Source organism: Rana temporaria, chromosome 2, assembly GCF_905171775.1.
Source record: "Rana temporaria chromosome 2, aRanTem1.1, whole genome shotgun sequence".
Classification (NCBI taxonomy): Eukaryota; Metazoa; Chordata; class Amphibia; order Anura; family Ranidae; genus Rana; species Rana temporaria.
The window spans coordinates 285,862,531-285,882,745 of NC_053490.1; the positions used below are offsets into that span (position 1 = coordinate 285,862,531).

Here is a 20,215-nt window from a genome sequence, read left to right on the forward strand (position 1 = left end):
AAACAAAATTGGCGTCTTTTTTCCCCCACAAATAGAGCTTTCTTTTGGTGGTATTTGATCACCTTTGCGGTTTTTTAGTTTTTGCGCTATAAACAAAAACAGAGAGACAATTTTGAAAAAAATTCAATATTTTTTACTTTTTGCTATAATAAATATCCCCAAAAAATATATAAAAAAGAACATTTTTTTTCCTACTGCGCAACTGAGCATGCGCAGTAGGTCCGGCGCGGGAGCGCGCCTAATTTAAATGGCACACGCCCATTTGAATTGGCCCGCCTTGCACCGTAGGCCGCCGGCGTAGTTTTCATCGCAAGTGCTTGGTGAATCAGGCACTTGCGATGAAAACTTGCAGCTTTAATTGCAGCAGATTGATTTGAGAGAAAGTGATGCTCTCTCACATTCTGTCCTGGGGACAACCTTTTCACCAGATAGAAAGTTAAAGATTCTCCACAATGGAGCTTATATGGGTGTTGCTACTATTCAAAAACACATCTGTAAATATTTTTTAAATACTTTGACCTTTGAATCAGCTTCAATGAATGTCAGATGATCAAAGGTTATAATAGCACACTGATAGGATAGATATGAGCTTCCTAAGGTGTGTCTGCAATGACGTTGTCATGAAAGTAATTTATACCGATACAATTAGTATAACCTTTTTTAGTATAACACATTCTTGATGGTTAGGATAATAAATATCCCCCAAAAATATATATAAAAAAAAAATGTTCCTCATTTTAGGCCGATACGTATTCTTCTACCTATTTTTGGTAAAAAAAAAATCGCAATAAGCGTTTATCGATTGGTTTGCGCAAAATTTATAGCGTTTACAAAATAGGGGATAGTTTTATTGCTTTTTAATTAAAACATTTTTTTTACTACTAATGGCGGCGATCAGCGATTTTTTTCGTGACTGCAACATTATTTTGGACACTTCGGACAATTTTGACACATTTTTGGGACCATTGTAATTTTCACAGCAAAAAATGCATTGTTTACTGTGAAAATGACAATTGCAGTTTGGCAGTTACCCACAAGGGGGCGCTGAAGGGGTTAAGTGTGACCTCATTTGTGTTTCCAACTGTAGGGGGGTGTGGCTGTAGGTGTGACGTCATTGATTGTGTTTCCTTATAAAAGGGAACACACGATCAATGATGGCGCCACAGTGAAGAACGGGGAAGCTGTGTTTACACACAGCTCTCCCCGTTCTTCAGCTCCAGGGACTCCAGCGGCGATCGGGTCCGCGGGTCCCGCGGTCACGGTCACGGAGATTCGGACGGCTGGGAACTTAAAGAGGACGTACCTGTACGTGCTTGTGCCCAGCCGTGCCATTATGCCGACGTATATGTGCAGGAGGCGGTCCTTAAGTGGTTAATCCACTTTGAGTCTGTTATAGGAGGGCAACCAAAAATGGTGGCCTCTACCTACCCAATACTTCTGACACCATCTGAAAGGATACTCCAACCTGACTTACAACAAGTTAATAGTACCTTTCTATCATTAAAGCGGGGGTTCACCCTATGAACGGAAAAAAAAAAAAAAAAATTCTACTACCATAAAATCAGGCATTGTAGCGCGAGCTACAGTATGCCTGTCCCGATTTTTTTACCCCCGTACTCACCTTGTAATCGTTCATCGAAGATACCGGGGAATGGGCGTGCCTATGGAGACGGAGGATGATTGACGGCCGGCTCTGGCGCGTCACGCTTCTCCGGAAATAGCCGAAATAGGCTTGGCTCTTCACGGCGCCTGCGCATAGCCTGTGCGCAGGCGCCGTGAAGAGCCGAGACCTACTCCGGCTGTCTTCGGGGAGAGTGACGTGCCAGGGCCGGCCGTCAATCATCCTCCCTCTCCATAGGCACGCCCATTCCCCGTGGGAGCCGAAATCTACGATGTCCGATTACAAGGTGAGTCCGGGGTTAAAAAAATCGGGACAGGCATACTGTAGCTCGCGCTACAATGCCTGTCTCGATGGTAAAATCATGTGGGTGAGGGTGAACTACCGCTTTAAGGATGTACTCCCTATATATTACTTCTATACTAATCTTTGTTGGCACTCTCCATTCCACACTCTCAGATACACACACAGAGCACTGCGGGGAGCAATGTAGACCGAAGTCAAAACACGGACACAGAATAATGCATCACTCGCCTTTATTTCCTAGTTTAGTATCTTAAATCTTAAATCCAATAATAATTAAGATATGACCAAGCGATATTTACAATATTACACCAATAGAAAAATGTCCACCCATTGCTTGTTATCATAAAAGGCAAATCCACTTTCATAGAATTGTTTATACACATATGTTTGTCCCCCTAATAACACCTGTTAGTAATTATACATTGCACAGATGCACCACTATATTGGCAGGGTCAGGGCATCTTTCAGGACAACAGGGACTGTTGGAGGACCAATAATGTCCTGCCCTTCCCTGCAATGCAGATGTCCGGAGCAGGCATAAGCTGGGGTTTGGTATGAACTAGTGTTGAGCAGAATACGCCATATTCGATTTCGCGATATATCACGAATATATAGCCGAATATTCGAGAAATATTCGCTAAATTCGAATATTCGTGATATTTTATCGAAATGAAATTTTTGAGAAATTTCACTATTGCGAAAATAATTGCGAAATTTCGACATCAGCGGAAGGAGCACTCTGATTGGCTCAGAATATTCGTGATATTTTGCACTCTGATTGGCTCAGAATATTTGTGATATTGTATCGAAATTTCGCAAAATGCGAATGCGATATTGATGGCGAAATTTCGGAAGGAGCACTCTGATTGGCTCAGAATATTCGTGATATTTTACAATACAAAATAATTGCGAATATTCGGCAAATGCGGAAGGAGCACTCTGATTGGCTCAGAATATTCGTGATATTTTACAATACAAAATAATTGCGAAATTTCGACAAATGCGGAAGGAGCACTCTGATTGACTCAGAATATTCGTGATATTTTACAATACAAAATAATTGCGAATATTCGGCAAATGCGGAAGGAGCACTCTGATTGGCTCAGAATATTCTTGATATTTTACAATACAAAATAATTGCGAATATTCGGCAAATGCGGAAGGAGCACTCTGATTGGCTCAGAATATTCGTGATATTTTACAATAGAAAATAAAAAGTGTTTTGCATTGGTGGTGATTCTTTACTCTATCCATCTGTCACAGCCGTTTGTCAATCAAACACCTTGAAGATTGAACACGTTCATGCTGCATGCTTTGGACTTTTTTTCACTTCAAATATCAAAGACATTTTTATGAAAGATTATTTTTCTATTATTGGGACTATATTTCTTTATATATTTGTTTCACTGTGTATTTCACAAGTTATTTGCGCTTGCTTATTTTATAATTTGCCCACATGTCTTGTCACTAGACATATTTTTTATTCTTGTAGAGCGACTCCATTTTCTGTCTTGTATTAATTTATGTTGTATAACATTTTTGAGTTGCTGCTGTATTCTCCCCTTTTTTTAAGGTATGCGCAATTTTTTCCTTCTTACAAAAAAAAATAATATCAAACATACAAATATTCATAACAGAAACATACACAAAGCCCCCCCCCCTTTTGCATCAGAGACAATCAGAGTTCTCCTACCACAGTTATCCAAAATTTGCAATCATTTTTGCATTCGCATTAGCGAAATTTCGCAATTTTTTTTTTTTTATATTCGGCAACATAAAAGGATCGCCTCAGCTTAGCTACTCGGCCCAGGGTCTCTAATCATACCAGCAATGCTTTTAGACGTCGATAGGATGTGATCTGTTTTAAAAATAAAATTGAAAAAATGTGAATATTCGGAATAGCGAATATTCACCGCGAAATTCGAAATATATCGCGAATACTCGAATATGCCATATTCGAGCCGAATATTCGCAATACGAATATTCGTGAGCAACACTAGTATGAACACCTTGTTAGTTTGGGTTTCTTGAGGATGGTCTGTTTTTTCTTTCCACACCTAGAACTCATTTACACTTTTCCCTTCTTGTGTGTTGCAGTAATGCACACGTTAATGTGGTTTGTGTCATGAATTAACATGCATTTAGGCAGCTAAAATAAATAAATAAAGCTGGCCTTACATTAATGTTTTCATATTTTTTTCGTTCAACCAGCGGGATAAACAAAAAAAAATTACCGGGTTCCCCCCATCCACATATTTGAGGTGGAATGGGGAATCACGCCTGCTGTACTTTTGTGTTCTGACCCCAGGGAGCCCTCCACGCCACCAGAAAACACTGATCAGTGTTGGCAGCTATAGTTGGCCGCACTGACGGTTTGGGAAGACCGAGACATTCTGGTTGTACAGAAGTTAATCAGTACATAAACTTCTGTACAACCTGCCTGCCCATACATGGATCAACATTTTTGATTCATGTATAACTGCCTTAACATAAAGATTTGGCTCCTTCCTGCGTCTCCTCCTCCTGCTCCGCATCTTGGGCTTCACGCGGCTTCCTCCTCCTTCCATCGGCGTGGCAGCCAATATGATCATTTCTCCTCACGGCCAATCGGGTCTCACCCCCTTCCTGATTGGCCAGGAGGAGAATCAGGAAGACAGCAAATATTTATTTGCTTCATGCTTGATCCAAGCCTGGGACCCCAAGTATTATGCCGCGTACACACGATCATTTTTTTCGGGTTGTAAAAAATGATGTTTTCCAGCCTCTAGAAAAAACAACGTTTTTTTTAACGTCATCATTAAAACGGCCTTGCCTACAATGCTCTAGCAAAGCACGGTGACGTACAACACGCACGACGGCACTATAAAGGGGAAGTTCCATTCGAATGGCACCACCCTTTGGGCTGCTTTTGCTGATTTCATGTTAGTAAAAGACGATTCGCGATTTTCTGTCTGTTACAGCGTGATGAATGTGCTTACTCCATTACGAACGGTAGTTTTACCAGAACGAGCGCTCCCGTCTCATAACTTGCTTCTGAGCATGCGCGGGTTTTTCACGTCGGTAAAGCTCACACACGATCATTTTTTACAACCCGAAAAACGACAGTTTAATACGTTGTTAAAAAATAGAGCATGTTCGAAAAAAATCGTTTTTCAGAACCCGAAAAATGCTCTAAAGCCCACACACGATCGTTTTAAATTACATTTTAAAAAAATGTCGTTTTTTACAACCCGAAAAATGATCGTGTGTATGAAGCATTAAAGTCATTAGATCAGCATGACTGCCGGCAACTATCATTTTCAAAAAGGTCTTCAATGCCAAAGGTTCATTGTTGTGCATGCACATTGAAGACTAAACAATTCCTTTTTATCATGATAATGATTTGATATTCTTCTTCATAGACCACCTTCATAAACCTTTGAACATCACAACAAAATCCAGAAACTTCTGCCTCTTGCTGACATGGTTGCCATCTCCTAAAAATCCTCCAAATGTAACCTACACTGTCGAACATATGCTGTATTTAAAAAAAAAAAGGTAATTGTAGAAATGCTGGACTATACAATCACTGTGTTCTATCTTGTGTAATATACTAATGTGGCAGCATAATGAAGACATGCACATTTAGGTTGTATTATATAATGATATTTAAAAAGAGACCTACAGTCAGGTCCATAAATATTGGGACATCGACACAATTCTAATCTGTTTGGCTCTATACACCACCACAATGGATTTGAAACAAAACGAACAAGATGTGCTTTAATTGCAAACTTCCAGCTTTAATTTGATTTATTTACATCCAAATCAGGTGAACAGTGTGGGAATTACAACAGTTTGGCCTGGCTCGCAGTCTCCGCTCTAATCCATCACAAAGGTGTTCTATCTGGTTGAGGTCAACACTCTGTGCAGGCCAATCAAGTTCCTCCATCCCAAACTCGCTCATACATGTCTTTATGGACCTTGCTTTGTGGTTCGCAGTCATGTTGGAACAGGAAGGGGCCATCCCCAAACTGTTCCCACAAAGTTGGGAGCATGAAATTGTCCAAAATGTCTTAGTATGCTGATGCCTTAAAGCAGTGGTTCTCAACCTGGGGGTCGGGACCCCCTCGGGGGTCAAATGATGATTTACCAGGGGTCACCGAATCCTGGACTGTTCCTGAAGCCCGTATCACTCTCCCAGCATTTTTGCAGCCACCCAGCAGGGCTGTTCCTGGAGCCCACAGCTGCCCACTCAGCCTCTTCGCAGGCGCCCATTCAGTTTACGGCATGGCTGGGGGGCAAATACTAGAGGTCAGCTGACTGGTGAGGAATGTGAAGTGGGAGGGGCTGGAGGAGACCCGATCTCCTGATTTCGGCATAGGTATCACTGCTACGAGCCACCACAGATCTGGAGACACAGTAAAGTCGGAGACAGTGAGTTACACTACCTGCGATTATAATTGCCAATACAAGGACTCAGGGAGCGCTAAATGCCTGTGGGTTAGGGGCGTAAATTACTTGTCTTGCCTTGGGTGCTGACAACCTACGCTATGAAAATTATTTTACTGTTAGGGGTCCCCACAACTTGGGAAATTTTATCAAGGGGTCACGGCCCTAGAAGGTTGAGAACCACTGCCTTAAAGGGTCACTAAAGGAAAAAATTTTTTAGCTGAAATGACTGTTTACAGGGTATAGAGACATAATAGTTACCGTATTTATCGGCGTATAACGCGCACTTTTTTCCCCCTAAAATCGGGGAAATCGTGGGTGCGCGTTATACGCCAATATAGTTTAAAAACGGCATTGTACATACCACATATAGTGCCTTGGGAGCTGCGATCTCAGGCGACAGGCAGGCATCAGAGACAGGGGGGTCCCGGTACAATCAGATCCAGCAGACACCCAGACCCGGCGGCAGACACCCCCCCGCCGCCCCCCACACATAAGCCAGTCCAACCTCCGCAGCCCTAGTAGCGTAACCACGGTAACGCTCTGCACTGCTCGCGAGAGCCAGACTGGCCCACGTGCAGAGAACAGCAGGAGACCGCCCGCCGCCGGACCCGAGCATATACAGGTACAAATCATTAAAGGCAGAATTATGCTCAGGAATGTGTGAAACTAGAAGAAATGTCTGCAACGAATAGAGCCTTCAGCCTGGGAAGCTAAATCCAGCAGCCAAGGCATTAACTGTTTGTCTCACTCCACACTATTCCAGAATGGATTGGCGCTATGTTATCAAGTACTCATCTGTACAGGTACAAATCATTTACCGTACATGAAAAGCTAACTAAAAAAAAAAAAAAGGGCTAAGGCTGTTGGTCGTAAGAGAGTGATAAATTATAATGCCAGCGAGGGGGGAAGCAACGAATGACACTGCCTGACAGGGGGTTGGGGGAGCTAAAAGAAACACACATCACACACTGGCTGACAGCCCCCCCTCCTTGCAAATAGTTTGTGTCTCTTTGCCCTCCCTTGTCAGGCATCAGTGTTCACTGGTCTTAACCACTTCAGCCCCAGAAGGATTTACCCACTTCCTGAGCTACCCTTATTTTGCTTAAAAGTTCAGTATTTACATTTTTTTTCCCCCTGAAACTTCCTTCTTAAAATTAGGGTGCGCGTTATACGCCGGTGCGCGTTATACGCCGATAAATACGGTAACTGATTCCTTTTAAAAATTATTAAAAATAGATAAAAACCAATCATATAATGTGCCTTCAGTTTAGTTTCGTTTTTGCTGTTGTTTGCTGATTCTCTGATGTACAGAGAGCCACTAGAGATATAATAGAGAGCAGTGATACTTTGTCTAAAACTCCTCAGCACCAATCCAGTTTCGTTTTACAAACAGTAATCACACCTCCTTGATTAGTGACCACAGTGAGAAATCTCCCAGTACTGTGGTGATCAGGAAAGAGACAACCAGGAAGTGTCCAGAACAGAGAGGATTTACAGCAACACCAAAGCAAAAACTAACAATGAGGACATGAAACCAGGACTGCAGTAAGGTAAAGGAAGCTATTTAGCAAAAAAAAAAAAAATCCTTTAGTGACCCTTTAAGTGTTCCCTTCACTAGAACTAAGGGGCCGAGCCCAACCCCTGAAAAACAACCCACATCATAATCCCCCTCCACCAAATGATTTGGACCAGTGCACAAAGCAAGGTTCGTAAAGATATGGAGTCAAGACTTTAACCCGATAGAACATCTTCGGGATAAATTGGAGCGGAGACTGCAAGCCAGGCCTTCTTGTCCACATCAGTGCCTGACCTCACGAATGCGCTTCTTGAAGAATGGTCAAACATTCCCATAGCACCATGCTAAACCTTGTGGACAGCCTTCCCAGAGAAGTTAAAGCTGTTATAGCTGCAAAGGATGGGATGACTCAATATTGAATGCTATGGACTAAGACTGGGAGGCCATTAAAGTTCATTAGCTAGATTCAGGTAGGGGCGCGCAACGTTAGGCAGGCGTAGCGTTTGGCATTTACACTACGTCGCCGTAAGTTAGATAGGCAAGTAATGTATTCACAAAGCACTTGCCTCCCTAGTTACGGCGGCGTAGCGTAAAATGGTTGGCGTAAGCGCGCCTAATTCAAATGAGGATGTGGGGGGCGTGTTTTATGTATAATAACTGTGACCCGCTGCGATTGACGTTTTTTGCGAACGGCGCATCCGCCGTCCGTGTACATATCCCAGTGTGCATTGCGCCAAAGTACGCCGCAAGGACGTATTGGTTTCGACGTGAACGTAAATTACGTCCAGCCTTATTCATGGACGACTTACGCAAACAACGTAAAATTTTCACATTTCGACGCGGGAACGACGGCCATACTTAACATTGACTATTTGATGGAATAACTTTACGCCTAAAAACGCCTTACGTAAACGGCGTATCTTTACTGCGACGGGCGCACGTACGTTCGTGAATAGGCGTATCTAGTCATTTACATATTCTATGCCAAACTCAATGGAAGCGCCACCTAGCGGCCAGCCTAAATATTGCACCCTAAGATACGACAGCGCAGGCTGTCGTATCTTAGCTAAGTTTAAGTGTATCTCAATGTGTGTTGTGTTACCGGCGCAAAAAATTATATTTAATAAATCTGCTGCAGTTGTTATAAACACCTCCAAGAGGTGAAATGATATAAAGAATGTATATTTGTATATGCAACGCATATACTACTGTGCTGATCCTGTGCAAAATGTACTTTATAACACTGTGAATATAGTACTCAAATCACGTATATATGATAAATAATATATAAAAACACCGATGTGCTCAAAGAGATGCGACCCTCAATGTGCAATCTCAATGAATATAAAAAATGTGGTATACACGTCCAAAATAAAGTCCAATATTTAAAAAAAAAAATCCAAAACTTGATGCCGTGTATTTTTGACCCAAATTTCGTGACTTTTCACCCTTATTAGTGTCACCACCACCTCTTAAGTATTATGCGCTCACCAGATCAGGGTAGAATTATAGCATATAATCATATCCAGGTATGTATCTCCTCTGACTTTTAGCAATGGTGCCGTTTATCCTCCAATATATGTATCAGACCTCACATTCAGGAAAAAAGCTTTTCACATCCACACCAGCTTCCAATTGGTTTCCCTTGCTCTAAAAGAAAAAGCCTCATATGGTGTAGTATGTATGAGAAAGGGGCAGTTTATTTATAAACATTAAAACTCTTAAAAATGTGCACTTACATGTTATAGTGCCTAACCGGCACTAGTTTGTCCAGCGTTACTGCTCGATATCTCGATATCTCCTCGGCGTGCGTTCCACACCTCGGTTGTTTTGCTGTTCAGCGTGCGGAAGTGCCGTGGAGGGAGCGCGTGACGTATTTCCGTCCGTGAAGAAAATTACCCATAGGCTTCTACGCGTTTCGCATGTACGCATGCGTCATCAGGAAGCTATGGGCGTGCCCTTCCCGTGTCTATTTATAATGGATACTCTTGATATTAGCCAATTATCCACTACCGGAAGTGATTGTTCCGCCATTACTATTCGTTACCAGATGTTTACCTATCGCCATTTTTATAATGGGATGCTTATGTTATTACCAGGCCGTAATATTGGACAAACTTTACAAACTTAAAAATTTAAACTTAAAATCCATGAAACTGTACTTTTATTGGACATATATTTGCGCATTCTATTGTTACCTTTTCACCATAAGATATATTAAAAATATATATATAAATATATATTGAAAAAAATATATATATATGATAATGAAAAATAATGAAAAAATAAATATGATATTGAAAAATAATAAAAAATAAAAATAAAAATAAAAATAAATTTAAAATAAAATTAGGGACACAGTCGGATTGATGGATCGGGACAACATACTGAAGGAGAAAGGAAAGAAAGAAGATAGGAACAATGGCCTGACTTTTGTAACAGGATTCAACATGGAATATAGAAAGTTCGAGGGCATCGTGAAAAAATAATGTCCGATTATCCTTGAAGACCCCTAACTAAGGGATATAGTACCACAAAAACCCACGTTTTTGTATAGAAGAGCAAAAAGGATCCTGGACACCATTGTAAAAAATGTCCCGGACCCCCTAAGAAGATTTTGTCCTTTTTGGACCAAAAGGGATTCTATAGATGTGGAAGGTGCAAACAGTAAAGGGTCCTAGAAAAACTATACAGTTCAAATCTAACACAAATAAAGAGGAATACAAAATAAATAAATTAATAACATGTAGCAGCACTCATGTAACATACGTCCTGGAGTGTGAGTGCGGACTACAATACGTGGGCAGAACCACCAGAAAGCTTTCTATAAGAATAGGGGAAGATATTTGGAACATAAAAAGAGGTTTTAAATATCATAGCATCTCATTGCATTTCAGAAAAATGCACAATGGCGACCCAACAAAACTAAAAGTGTATGCCATAGATAAAGTAGATACAAATTGGAGAAATACGAACTTGAAAAGAGAGATCTCCAAGAATGAAACGTATTGGATTTTCAAGTTAGAGACACTCAAACCGAAAGGAATGAACATAGAGTTGGACATAAACAGTTTTTTGGAAGATTACTGAGGGTTTAAAATAGCCATTTTTATTTTATTTTTATTTTTATTTTTATTTTCATTTTTAGTTTTATTTTATTTTTATTTTTAATTTTAATTTATTTTTATTTGTATTTGTATTTTTTTAATATTTTTCATTATCATATTTATTTTTTCATTATTTTTCATTATCATATATATATATATTTTTTTAATATATATTTATATATATTTTTTAATATATCTTATGGCGAAAAGGTAACAATAGAATGCGCAAATATATGTCCAATAAAAGTACACTTTCATGGATTTTAAGTTTAAATTTTTAAGTTTGTAAAGTTTGTCCAATATTACGGCCTGGTAATAACATAAGCATCCCATTATAAAAATGGCGAGAGGTAAACATCCGGTAACGAATAGTAATAGTGGAACAATCACTTCCGGTAGTGGATAATTGGCTAATATCAAGAGTATCCATTATAAATAGACACGGGAAGGGCACGCCCATAGCTTCCTGATGACGCATGCATACATGCGAAACGCGTAGAAGCCTATGGGTAATTTTCTTCACGGACGGAAATACGTCACACGCTCCCTCCACTGCACTTCCGCATGCTGAACAGAAAAACAACCGAGGCGTGGAACACACGCCGAGGAGATATCGAGCAGTAACGCTGGACAAACTAGTGCCGGTTAGGCACTATAACATGTGAGTGCACATTTTTAAGAGTTTTAATGTTTTTAAATAAACTGCCCCTTTTTCATACATACTACACCATATGAGGCTTTTTCTTTTGGAGCAAGGGAAACCAATTGGAAGCTGGTGTGGATGTGAAGAGCTTTTTTCCTGCATGTGAGGTCTGATACATATATTGGAGGATAAACGGCACCATTGCTAAAAGTCAGAGGAGATACATACCTGGATATGATTATATGCTATAATTCTACCCTGATCTGGTGAGCGCATAATACATTGAGGGTCACATCTCTTTGAGCACATTGGTGTTATTATATATTATTTATCATATATATGTGATTTGAATACTATATTCACAGTGTTATAAAGTAAATTTTGCACAGGATCAGCGCAGTAGTATATGGGTTGCATATACAAATATACATTCTTTAAGTGTATCTCAGTTCGAGAATACACTTAAACTTAGGACGGCGCAGATTCCTAGTTAGGTCGGCGTATCTACTGATACGCTGGCCTAACTCTCTCTGAATCTAGCTATATGTGTGTGTAAAGGCAGGCATCTCAATACTTTTGGTAATATAGGGGATTATTTACGAAAAAGATAAATCCACTTTGCACTATAAATACACTGAAAGTGAACCTGAAAATGCAGTCGCTGTAGATCTGAGGGGGACATGCAAAGAAAAACAGCATTTGCACATAATTGGATGATACAATCAGCAGAGTTTCCCCCTAATTTCAGAGTTTCCCCTTTAGATCTACAGCAACTGCACTTACAACTTACATTACCTTGTAAAGGTAGCAGTGACATCATCCGTGTACTGCAGAGAGCAAACCTGTAGAAGGACCCAGTAAAAAACTACAGGGGGGGGTGCAGGAGTCACCCTTCACAAGGAGAGAGAGCAGCACGCAGTGACCGGTCTTTATTACAGGAAGCTCCTGCACAGAGGCAACATTTCACACTGGAATACTGAACAGATCTGGAAGAAATACATTAAGTACACTAATGCCCTGTACACACGATCGGTTTTTCCGTTGGGATAAACTCTGATCGGTTTTTCCGACGGAAGTCCGGTCAAGCTGTCTGGAATACACACGGACACACCAAATTCTGACCGTAAAAAACGTGGTGAGGTACAACACTACGACGAGCCTAGAAAAATGAAGTTCATTGCTTCCGAGCATGCATCAAATTGTTTCCGAGCATGCGTGTTTTTTTTCTCCATCGCAATTCCATACAGACGAACGGAACTTTTTCGTTGGAAAAAAAGAGAACATGTTCTCTTTCTCACTCTAAAGTCAGATGGGGCAAACACACGGTGGGAATATCTGCTGAAAAAATGTTGTCTGACTTTTTCTATCGGAAATTCCGACCGTGTGTACGCGGCATAAGATAAAAGTAAGAATACACACGACTTTTGTATTCAGACAAGTTACTTACTCCAGAGTACAGCTTAGAGTACATTTGTCATGCCATATGTTTGAGTTCTGGGCTAAACTCCTGACCCCCTCCATACCATATTCATCGAGAGAGTTCTTATTGACCTTTGAGACATTGTTATTAAACAGATGACAACAGATGGTTAAGACTTATGCCCTGTACACACGATCGGTTCGTCTGATAAAAATGGACCGATGGACCGTTTTCATCGGACGAACCGATCGTGTGTGGGCCCCATCGTTTTAAACCTGTTTTAAAAATTTCTGATGGTTTAAAAAACAATAGAAAAAAATGATCGTCTGTGGGGAAATCCATCGGTCAAAAATCCACGCATGCTCAGAATCAAGTCGACACATGCTCGGAAGCATTGAACTTCATTTTTCTCAGCACGTCGTAGTGTTTTACGTCACCGCGTTGGACACGATCGGATTTTTAACCGATGGTGTGTAGGCAAGACTGATGAAAGCCAGCTTCATCGGATATCTGATGAAAAAATCCATTGGTCCGTTTTCATCAGACGAACCGATCATGTGTACAGGGCATTAGCCTTAATGTTGAGAATTCTAGCTTGTGGTAAAAAAAAGATTAGCGGGACACACAAAAGAAGCTGTTCAGATTAAAGGATAATAGTAGACACCACAAAGTTCCTTGGAATCATGGATAATGAAGCCCAAAGCTGCATCCATTTGTACTGTGCAGCGCTATTTAAAACTACAAATCCCTTCCTGCCGCTGATTGGCTCAAGTTGGCTCTATTTGCAAGCTGTACAATATCTCTTTGAGTAAAGTCTAAAGGCCTTTTGCTCATCAAGTGTGCTGCTTTGGCATAAGTAAATCCAAAGTGGGTAAATGGAGGCTGGAGATAAACTAGCTCTATGGCACCACATCCCAGTAATATAATAACCGTAGAAAAAAAGCAGATTTTTCAAGTGGATTTCCACCCTCCCATTTCCTCCTTTTTTTTTAAATACCCCTACTTACCTGGTGGTGAGTTCTGCACAGTTCAGGTGCATTCAGCGCTGTCCAGTCCTCTTATCTACTGGCAACGCGCAGTCACACGCTGACATGTTTTGGTCTGACATAGAGAGGCTGCTAGCTGTTCCGAGTTCAGATGGCATGCGTCTTGATGACGCCCTGCAAGGCCCGCCACCTTCACCTACACCAAGAGGCCACCGGGTGCAACTGGGCAGCTAAATAGTACTTGGCTATGTTGGGGAACGCAAGGCCGACTTGGCCATGGGGGGGGCGTATAGCGATTCGGTGTCTCTTATAGTTCCCATTTTTTTTTATAAAATCGCCCTGGAGGGTCCTGAAGTCTGCGGCTGGGATAGGGAGTGTCTCAAAGAGGTAGAGAAGTTTAGGTAGGATCGCCATCTTAATGGTTGCCAGATGACCAAAGAGAGATAACTTTAGGGTTTTCCATTTGTATACAGTTGAGGGAAGTTGGCCTTGTATAGAGTTTTGTATGAGGGGGACACCGAGGTACTTTAAAGTGGAGGTCTTCCATGCGCAATTAAATGATTGATAGAGGGCAGATAATGTCTGAGGGGTCATATTGAGAAGAAGGGCTTCCGTATTGGAGTTGATAATTTTATAGCCTGAGAGAGCAATTTAACGTCTAGCTCTAAGTGTAGGTTCGTGAGGGAGACATGAGGTTGCGTAAGTGTGAGCAGGACATCGTCTGCAAAAACAGAAAATCTTCAAATCCCTAATATGGACTGGGATGCCGTGAATATTTGGATTTTGTCTAATATGCCTAATATGCCCATCCTTTTTTTAAGGCAATTAGAGCCTCAGACTCTAATCATGTGCTTAAAAAAGCACCTGCATGTAGATTAGGGGGGGCGGCCCCTGCGCCCCTAGATACACACAATACTGCTCATGCGTATAAGAATGAACACCTGCTGCATATAAATGATCATCTGCTGTACGAGATCCCTGACAGTAGTGCAACCCTAGATGCCTTTATGCAGAATAACATCTCTCAATGTCGTAAACCGTTTTGTAATTTTTTAATATATGTAGTATCTGTTTGATCTCAAGCTAATATTTATTTTCTTTTTAAGGTGGTCTGTAGTCCCTGAGTGCAAGGGCATATTTGCAACAGAGTGTGATTTAACATGTATCCTTAAGGAGACATACACTAACCAGCATGTAGTGCGAGTCAGGGCTGAATCTGTGGCCCAAGGGACATCAGCATGGGCCTCCCTACATAATATATCTTATATGTTCACAGGTAGGTGTGATGTACCATCAAGGCCAAGTAATCCTTTGATATTATTGATATACTGTATAATATAATTATATATATATGCACACAAACAATTCTCTTGAAAGGCAAGAACGTGGTGACGTCATCGCGTACGACGAGCTGCGTTTGTCACATTTAATGCCGTCGCCGCCATCTTGGTTCACCCTACCTATGCCATGGAAGCTACCGCGCATGTGTCAAAGTCATTTCGAGCATGCGCAGGTTTCCACGGCGACAGGTAAGTATACACACTCTCGGGTTTCTCGTCGGGAAACAGGCCAACAAGAATCTCGACGAGAAAATCTCGTCGAGATTCTGGCCAGATTTCCTGACGAGAAACCTGAAAGCCTCGTACACACGAATGTTTTTTTCGGCAAGAAGCAGTTTTCTTGCTGGTTTTTGCAGAGAAAACCGGTCGTGTGTACGAGGCCTTAGTCATAGTCTTTTGGCTAAAAAACTGTTTTAGTCATATTTTAGTCATCTGAATTGTTTTAGTTTTAGTTGACTAAAATCTACAGTACATTTTAGTCAAGTAAAATCTAATGGGTTTGGTTGAATTGTAATGCATTATTTAAGCATTTCTCTAGAATTTCCAAACTCATTATATACTTCTGGAGTAAAAATCTAATAACATGTTATTATTTATGGTATTAAGGTTTCAACATGCACTACAGACACAGATTTAGCTGTTGTGATACATAACCAGTGTTAATTTTGACATCAAATTTCGATTTAGTTTTAGTCATAGTTTTTGACAAAAATGCCATTTTATAGTTTGTCTTATTTTAGTCATTTGAATTGTTGTAGATTTAATCGTATTTTAGTCAACTAAAACAGTGTTAATTTTGTTAAATATTTTCGGAGACGAAAGTAACACTGATAAAGAGACAGGCTGCCTAAATAAACCTTATAATACTTCATGTAATTATTATGTTCAGGCGTCTTCAGCAATATGTATGCCAGACCTCACTCCTGCTGTTATGTGGTAAGAAGAAAACCTGAACCACGGTGCAGTAAATCTCCAAGTATTTAATCCATTAAAAAATGTTCGTAATGCATTTCTGCTAGTGACACCTACTGGCAGAAAGCAGGAACAGCACCAACACTATGTTTAGGGGAAAGCCATGGGAGATACTACAAATTAGCCTGGGCAGATTACCACCTGGCAGTACTAAATTTGTGTAGTCACAGCTGCGTATGGCATAGCTACCAACTGTCCCTGATTTTGAGGGACTGTCCCTAATTTGAAACAATGTCCCTCTTTTCCCCTCATTTGTCCCTCATTTTGGTCTGATCTATATAGATGTAAAAATGCACTTTTTGTATTTTAACATGTCAATTAGCGGAGGGCAGGGCTGTCGATAAGGGGCGCCACCAATGCCTCTGTATGGGGCCTGGGTCCCATCAGTTTAACAGGGTGAAAAGGAACCTGATAGGAGGAGCGGCGGGGGGAAATATTTACTGGAACTGATCCCATTTAGCAGCTAAATTCTGGCTTCTCCTCCTCTCCATCCCACCAGTTACAGGGGATCGGTTACAGTTAATGCTGCCCCTGCCATTCTCCTCTGTTCCTCTAGGGAACTCGGCACTGCAGTAAATGATCAGAATATTTAGATATAGAGTAGATCAAGGACAACATCTCTTCTCTGATCTTCTCTGTGACCAATGAACCTGGAAACAACAATGATTTAGTCACTTTTTATTTTAGAGCTGTCAGAGCTGTATTCCTACAGCTGTATTTCTCCGATTTTAGGGCTGTATTTCTTTAATTGCCAAATAAAATGTTAATCGTGAAAAATCTGTGCTTGATTATCTATAGTGGAGGGCAGGGGAGACATTGGGAGTCTACTGGATTCATAAGAGGGCTTGTTAGCCCCCTCGTGGAAGCAATAAACTTAAATGAAAAAAAATGTTATGTTAAAAAATGTTTAATTAATAAAACTAATTAAAAAAAATTAAGTAGCTCTGTACCCTAGCTAATACATGCAAATGTAATTTGTATGTAAATAGTGATTGCAATACGTGTGTGGTATCATGAACATTAGAGCGAGAGCAATAATTCTAGGACCATAATTCACAGTTAACGGAATGAAACTTAAAGCATCAAATAAGAAAAAAAATTGTTATGTGTGCTCACGGTTTTGAGTCTTGAGATGTTTGGGTTGTATCAAGTAAAAATGATACCAATCTTTTATATTTTAACAAAAATCGATTCTGGGTATCTGTTTTGAAAACCTTTCTTTTATGTTTAATTTGTAATTGTATATGTACATGTGGGCAGCCTTACCTGTTTGTATTCTGCTTCATTCTAATGCTGCGTACACATGATAGGTTAGTCTGAAGAAAACGGTATGATTGACCGCTTTCATCAGACCAAACCGATCGTGTGTGGGCCCCATTGGTTATTTATCCATAGGTTAAAAAAATAGGAACTTGTTTTAATTATCTGATGGATAAAAAACCTATAGAAAAAAACGATCGTCTGTGGGTATGTCCCTCGGTTAAAAATCCACGCATTCTCAGAATCAAGTCGACGCATGCTTGGAAGCATTGAACTTCATTTTTTTCAGCACGTCGTTGTGTTTTACGTCACCGCGTTCTGACACGATCGTTTTTTTAACTGATGGTGTGTAGGCACGACTGATCAGTCAGCTTCATCGGATAACTGATGGAAAAATCCATCAGACCGTTTTCATCAGACTAACCTATCGTGTGTATAGGGCATAACGCTCATATCTCAGCAGAAAGATCTGTCTGAAAACTATAGATGACGCACTTTGCAGTCTTTGGTAAAACATTTAGCAAATTAAAGGTACAATAAAACCTTTGAGAGTAATTTGGTTTGAGAGCGTTTTACAAGACAAGCAAAATGTTTTAATAAATTTTGCCTCGCTATACAAGCGATGTCTTGATATAAGAGTAGCGTCATGTCACAACCGAATATAAATAAGAAGAGCGGAGCCTCTAAGTGTAACAATATGGTTACATTTAATGAAGTTACAACATTTAGCAACTTATTACACTTTGAGGTGCCTCTCTTCTCTTTTATAACCTGTAAAAAAATGCTTTGATATACAAGTGCTTTGGATTACAAGCATGTTTCTGGAACGAATTGTGCTCGCAATCCAAGGTTTTACTGTATACAGATTGGCTAAATCAAGTTTTCACATTGTGATCTGATTGATCATTCTTTTGCAGTGGACCCATCACCTCCCATTCTACATGTAATACAAGAAGATGGCACTTTGACTATTAACATCTCAATACAAAAGCCACCATGCATGCCAAATGCTTTGCTCTTAATGTTTGAGTATTTGTTGGAAATCAAGAATACTAACAACTCTGCAGAGGTATGTGAATTTTTTTTAATCACATGTTGCATTTAAGTAAATATTTAACAAACCAAAGCTAATCTAAAGCAGGATATAATGAAAACATGTTTAAAGGGAAGACCTCTACCCATGCCACATCCAAAAAATCATCATTGAAAAGAAAAAAGGGAGAAAGAGTAACAGGAAATTATCCTGCCAATATTGGACTTTAATGCCATGACACGAGACAAAAATTATTATGGTATAAAATATATAATTTTATTCTTAACAATTTAAAATGTCAGGAAATAGTAAAAGTTACATAACATGATAACACATCAAAAAAGATTAGTATAACATAGATACAAATTAGTGTATACACAATTTACAAAATATGTACAGTTATTTTACAAGTAGGCTATTTAGTTTAGCATTGCCCCATTTTACTTACAGTGGCACATGGCGAAACATTGGAGACAACAAATGTCTGTGGACTGTGGCTATACAACTCTGTAAATATACCCAAAAAGCGTGAATCAACATGAGCCAATACAGCCCTAATGAGGGTAAAGAGTGTGACAATTACATATATGTAAGCTTATATCCATTTCTTACATCATGTGGGTAAATGGCATAGAGAATCACAGAGGTTCCTAAAGAGTATATATATATATATATATATATATATATATATATATATACACACACATACTTTTTATTGGGTGGTCTTAAGAATATCCCTGGGATTATATGGCGATTCATGATGTTCACATATCCACAAAGACCGCGTATCAGGCAGATCCACATGGATCTAAAACATATAGATATAATGTAGTCATTGGTAGCCTAAACTAAATATAAATTATATATATAAAAAAGCCAGAAAAAGAGCAAGGTTTAGGTAACTACCTGCATATATGTTAAGATATAAGGTCTTGGCTCAATCACCAAACAGAACACCCACCAAGATATCAATGCAGGGAGCCAAGGACTGACCACCTAGGTATTATAATGAATATATAGAGAGATAAGTTGTGCTTTGGGCTTTAGTGTCCAACATAGGGATGAAAAAAGGGGTTAATGGGCTACTTACTGTGCGTCTCCCATATGCTGCAAGATGTGCTGCCGCCAGCCCGGAAAGAGGGCATCTACCGGAGCTTATATAAGCCCCCCACTGTAACAGGAGAAACGGGAGGGAATCACAACTGCGGATACAAGGACCTCAATGCGCTTCTGTATGCGACAACTCAGTATTAGCCCCAGTCGTCACTCCTAGCTACAGGAGTTTGGGGGGTCTCTACATCATCTTCCTGTCACATATAGAAGGACGTTGATTTACTAAGATGGAAGCATTACAACATGCGACCAGACCTTAGCGATTAAAATATATATTTTAGCTTCAAGGACTATATTCGTATACACCTCTACATGCACGTGATTATCAGTAGGGAACCCCAGGCGTTGCTCCTAGCAGCAGGAGTTTGGATGTTCAGTACATCATATCACCTGCAGCATGCAGGGATGTATTAGGTTACTAAGGGAGATGCCACGAGATAGCATAAACCCTTAGCCAAGGAAAGTTT

At 40.2% G+C, this 20,215-nt stretch overlaps 1 protein-coding gene across 1 annotated transcript in view; it reads left to right on the plus strand.

Annotated features, from left to right (window-relative positions):
• IFNLR1 (interferon lambda receptor 1) overlaps positions 1 to 20,215 on the plus strand; it is a 61,591-nt gene that overhangs the window by 10,226 nt on the left and 31,150 nt on the right. The window contains exons 2-4 of the mRNA XM_040337182.1: positions 5,326 to 5,461; positions 15,137 to 15,306; positions 18,520 to 18,671. Of these exons, the coding sequence (XP_040193116.1) occupies positions 5,326 to 5,461; positions 15,137 to 15,306; positions 18,520 to 18,671 (458 nt within the window). The remainder of the gene's footprint in view (positions 1 to 5,325; positions 5,462 to 15,136; positions 15,307 to 18,519; positions 18,672 to 20,215) is intronic.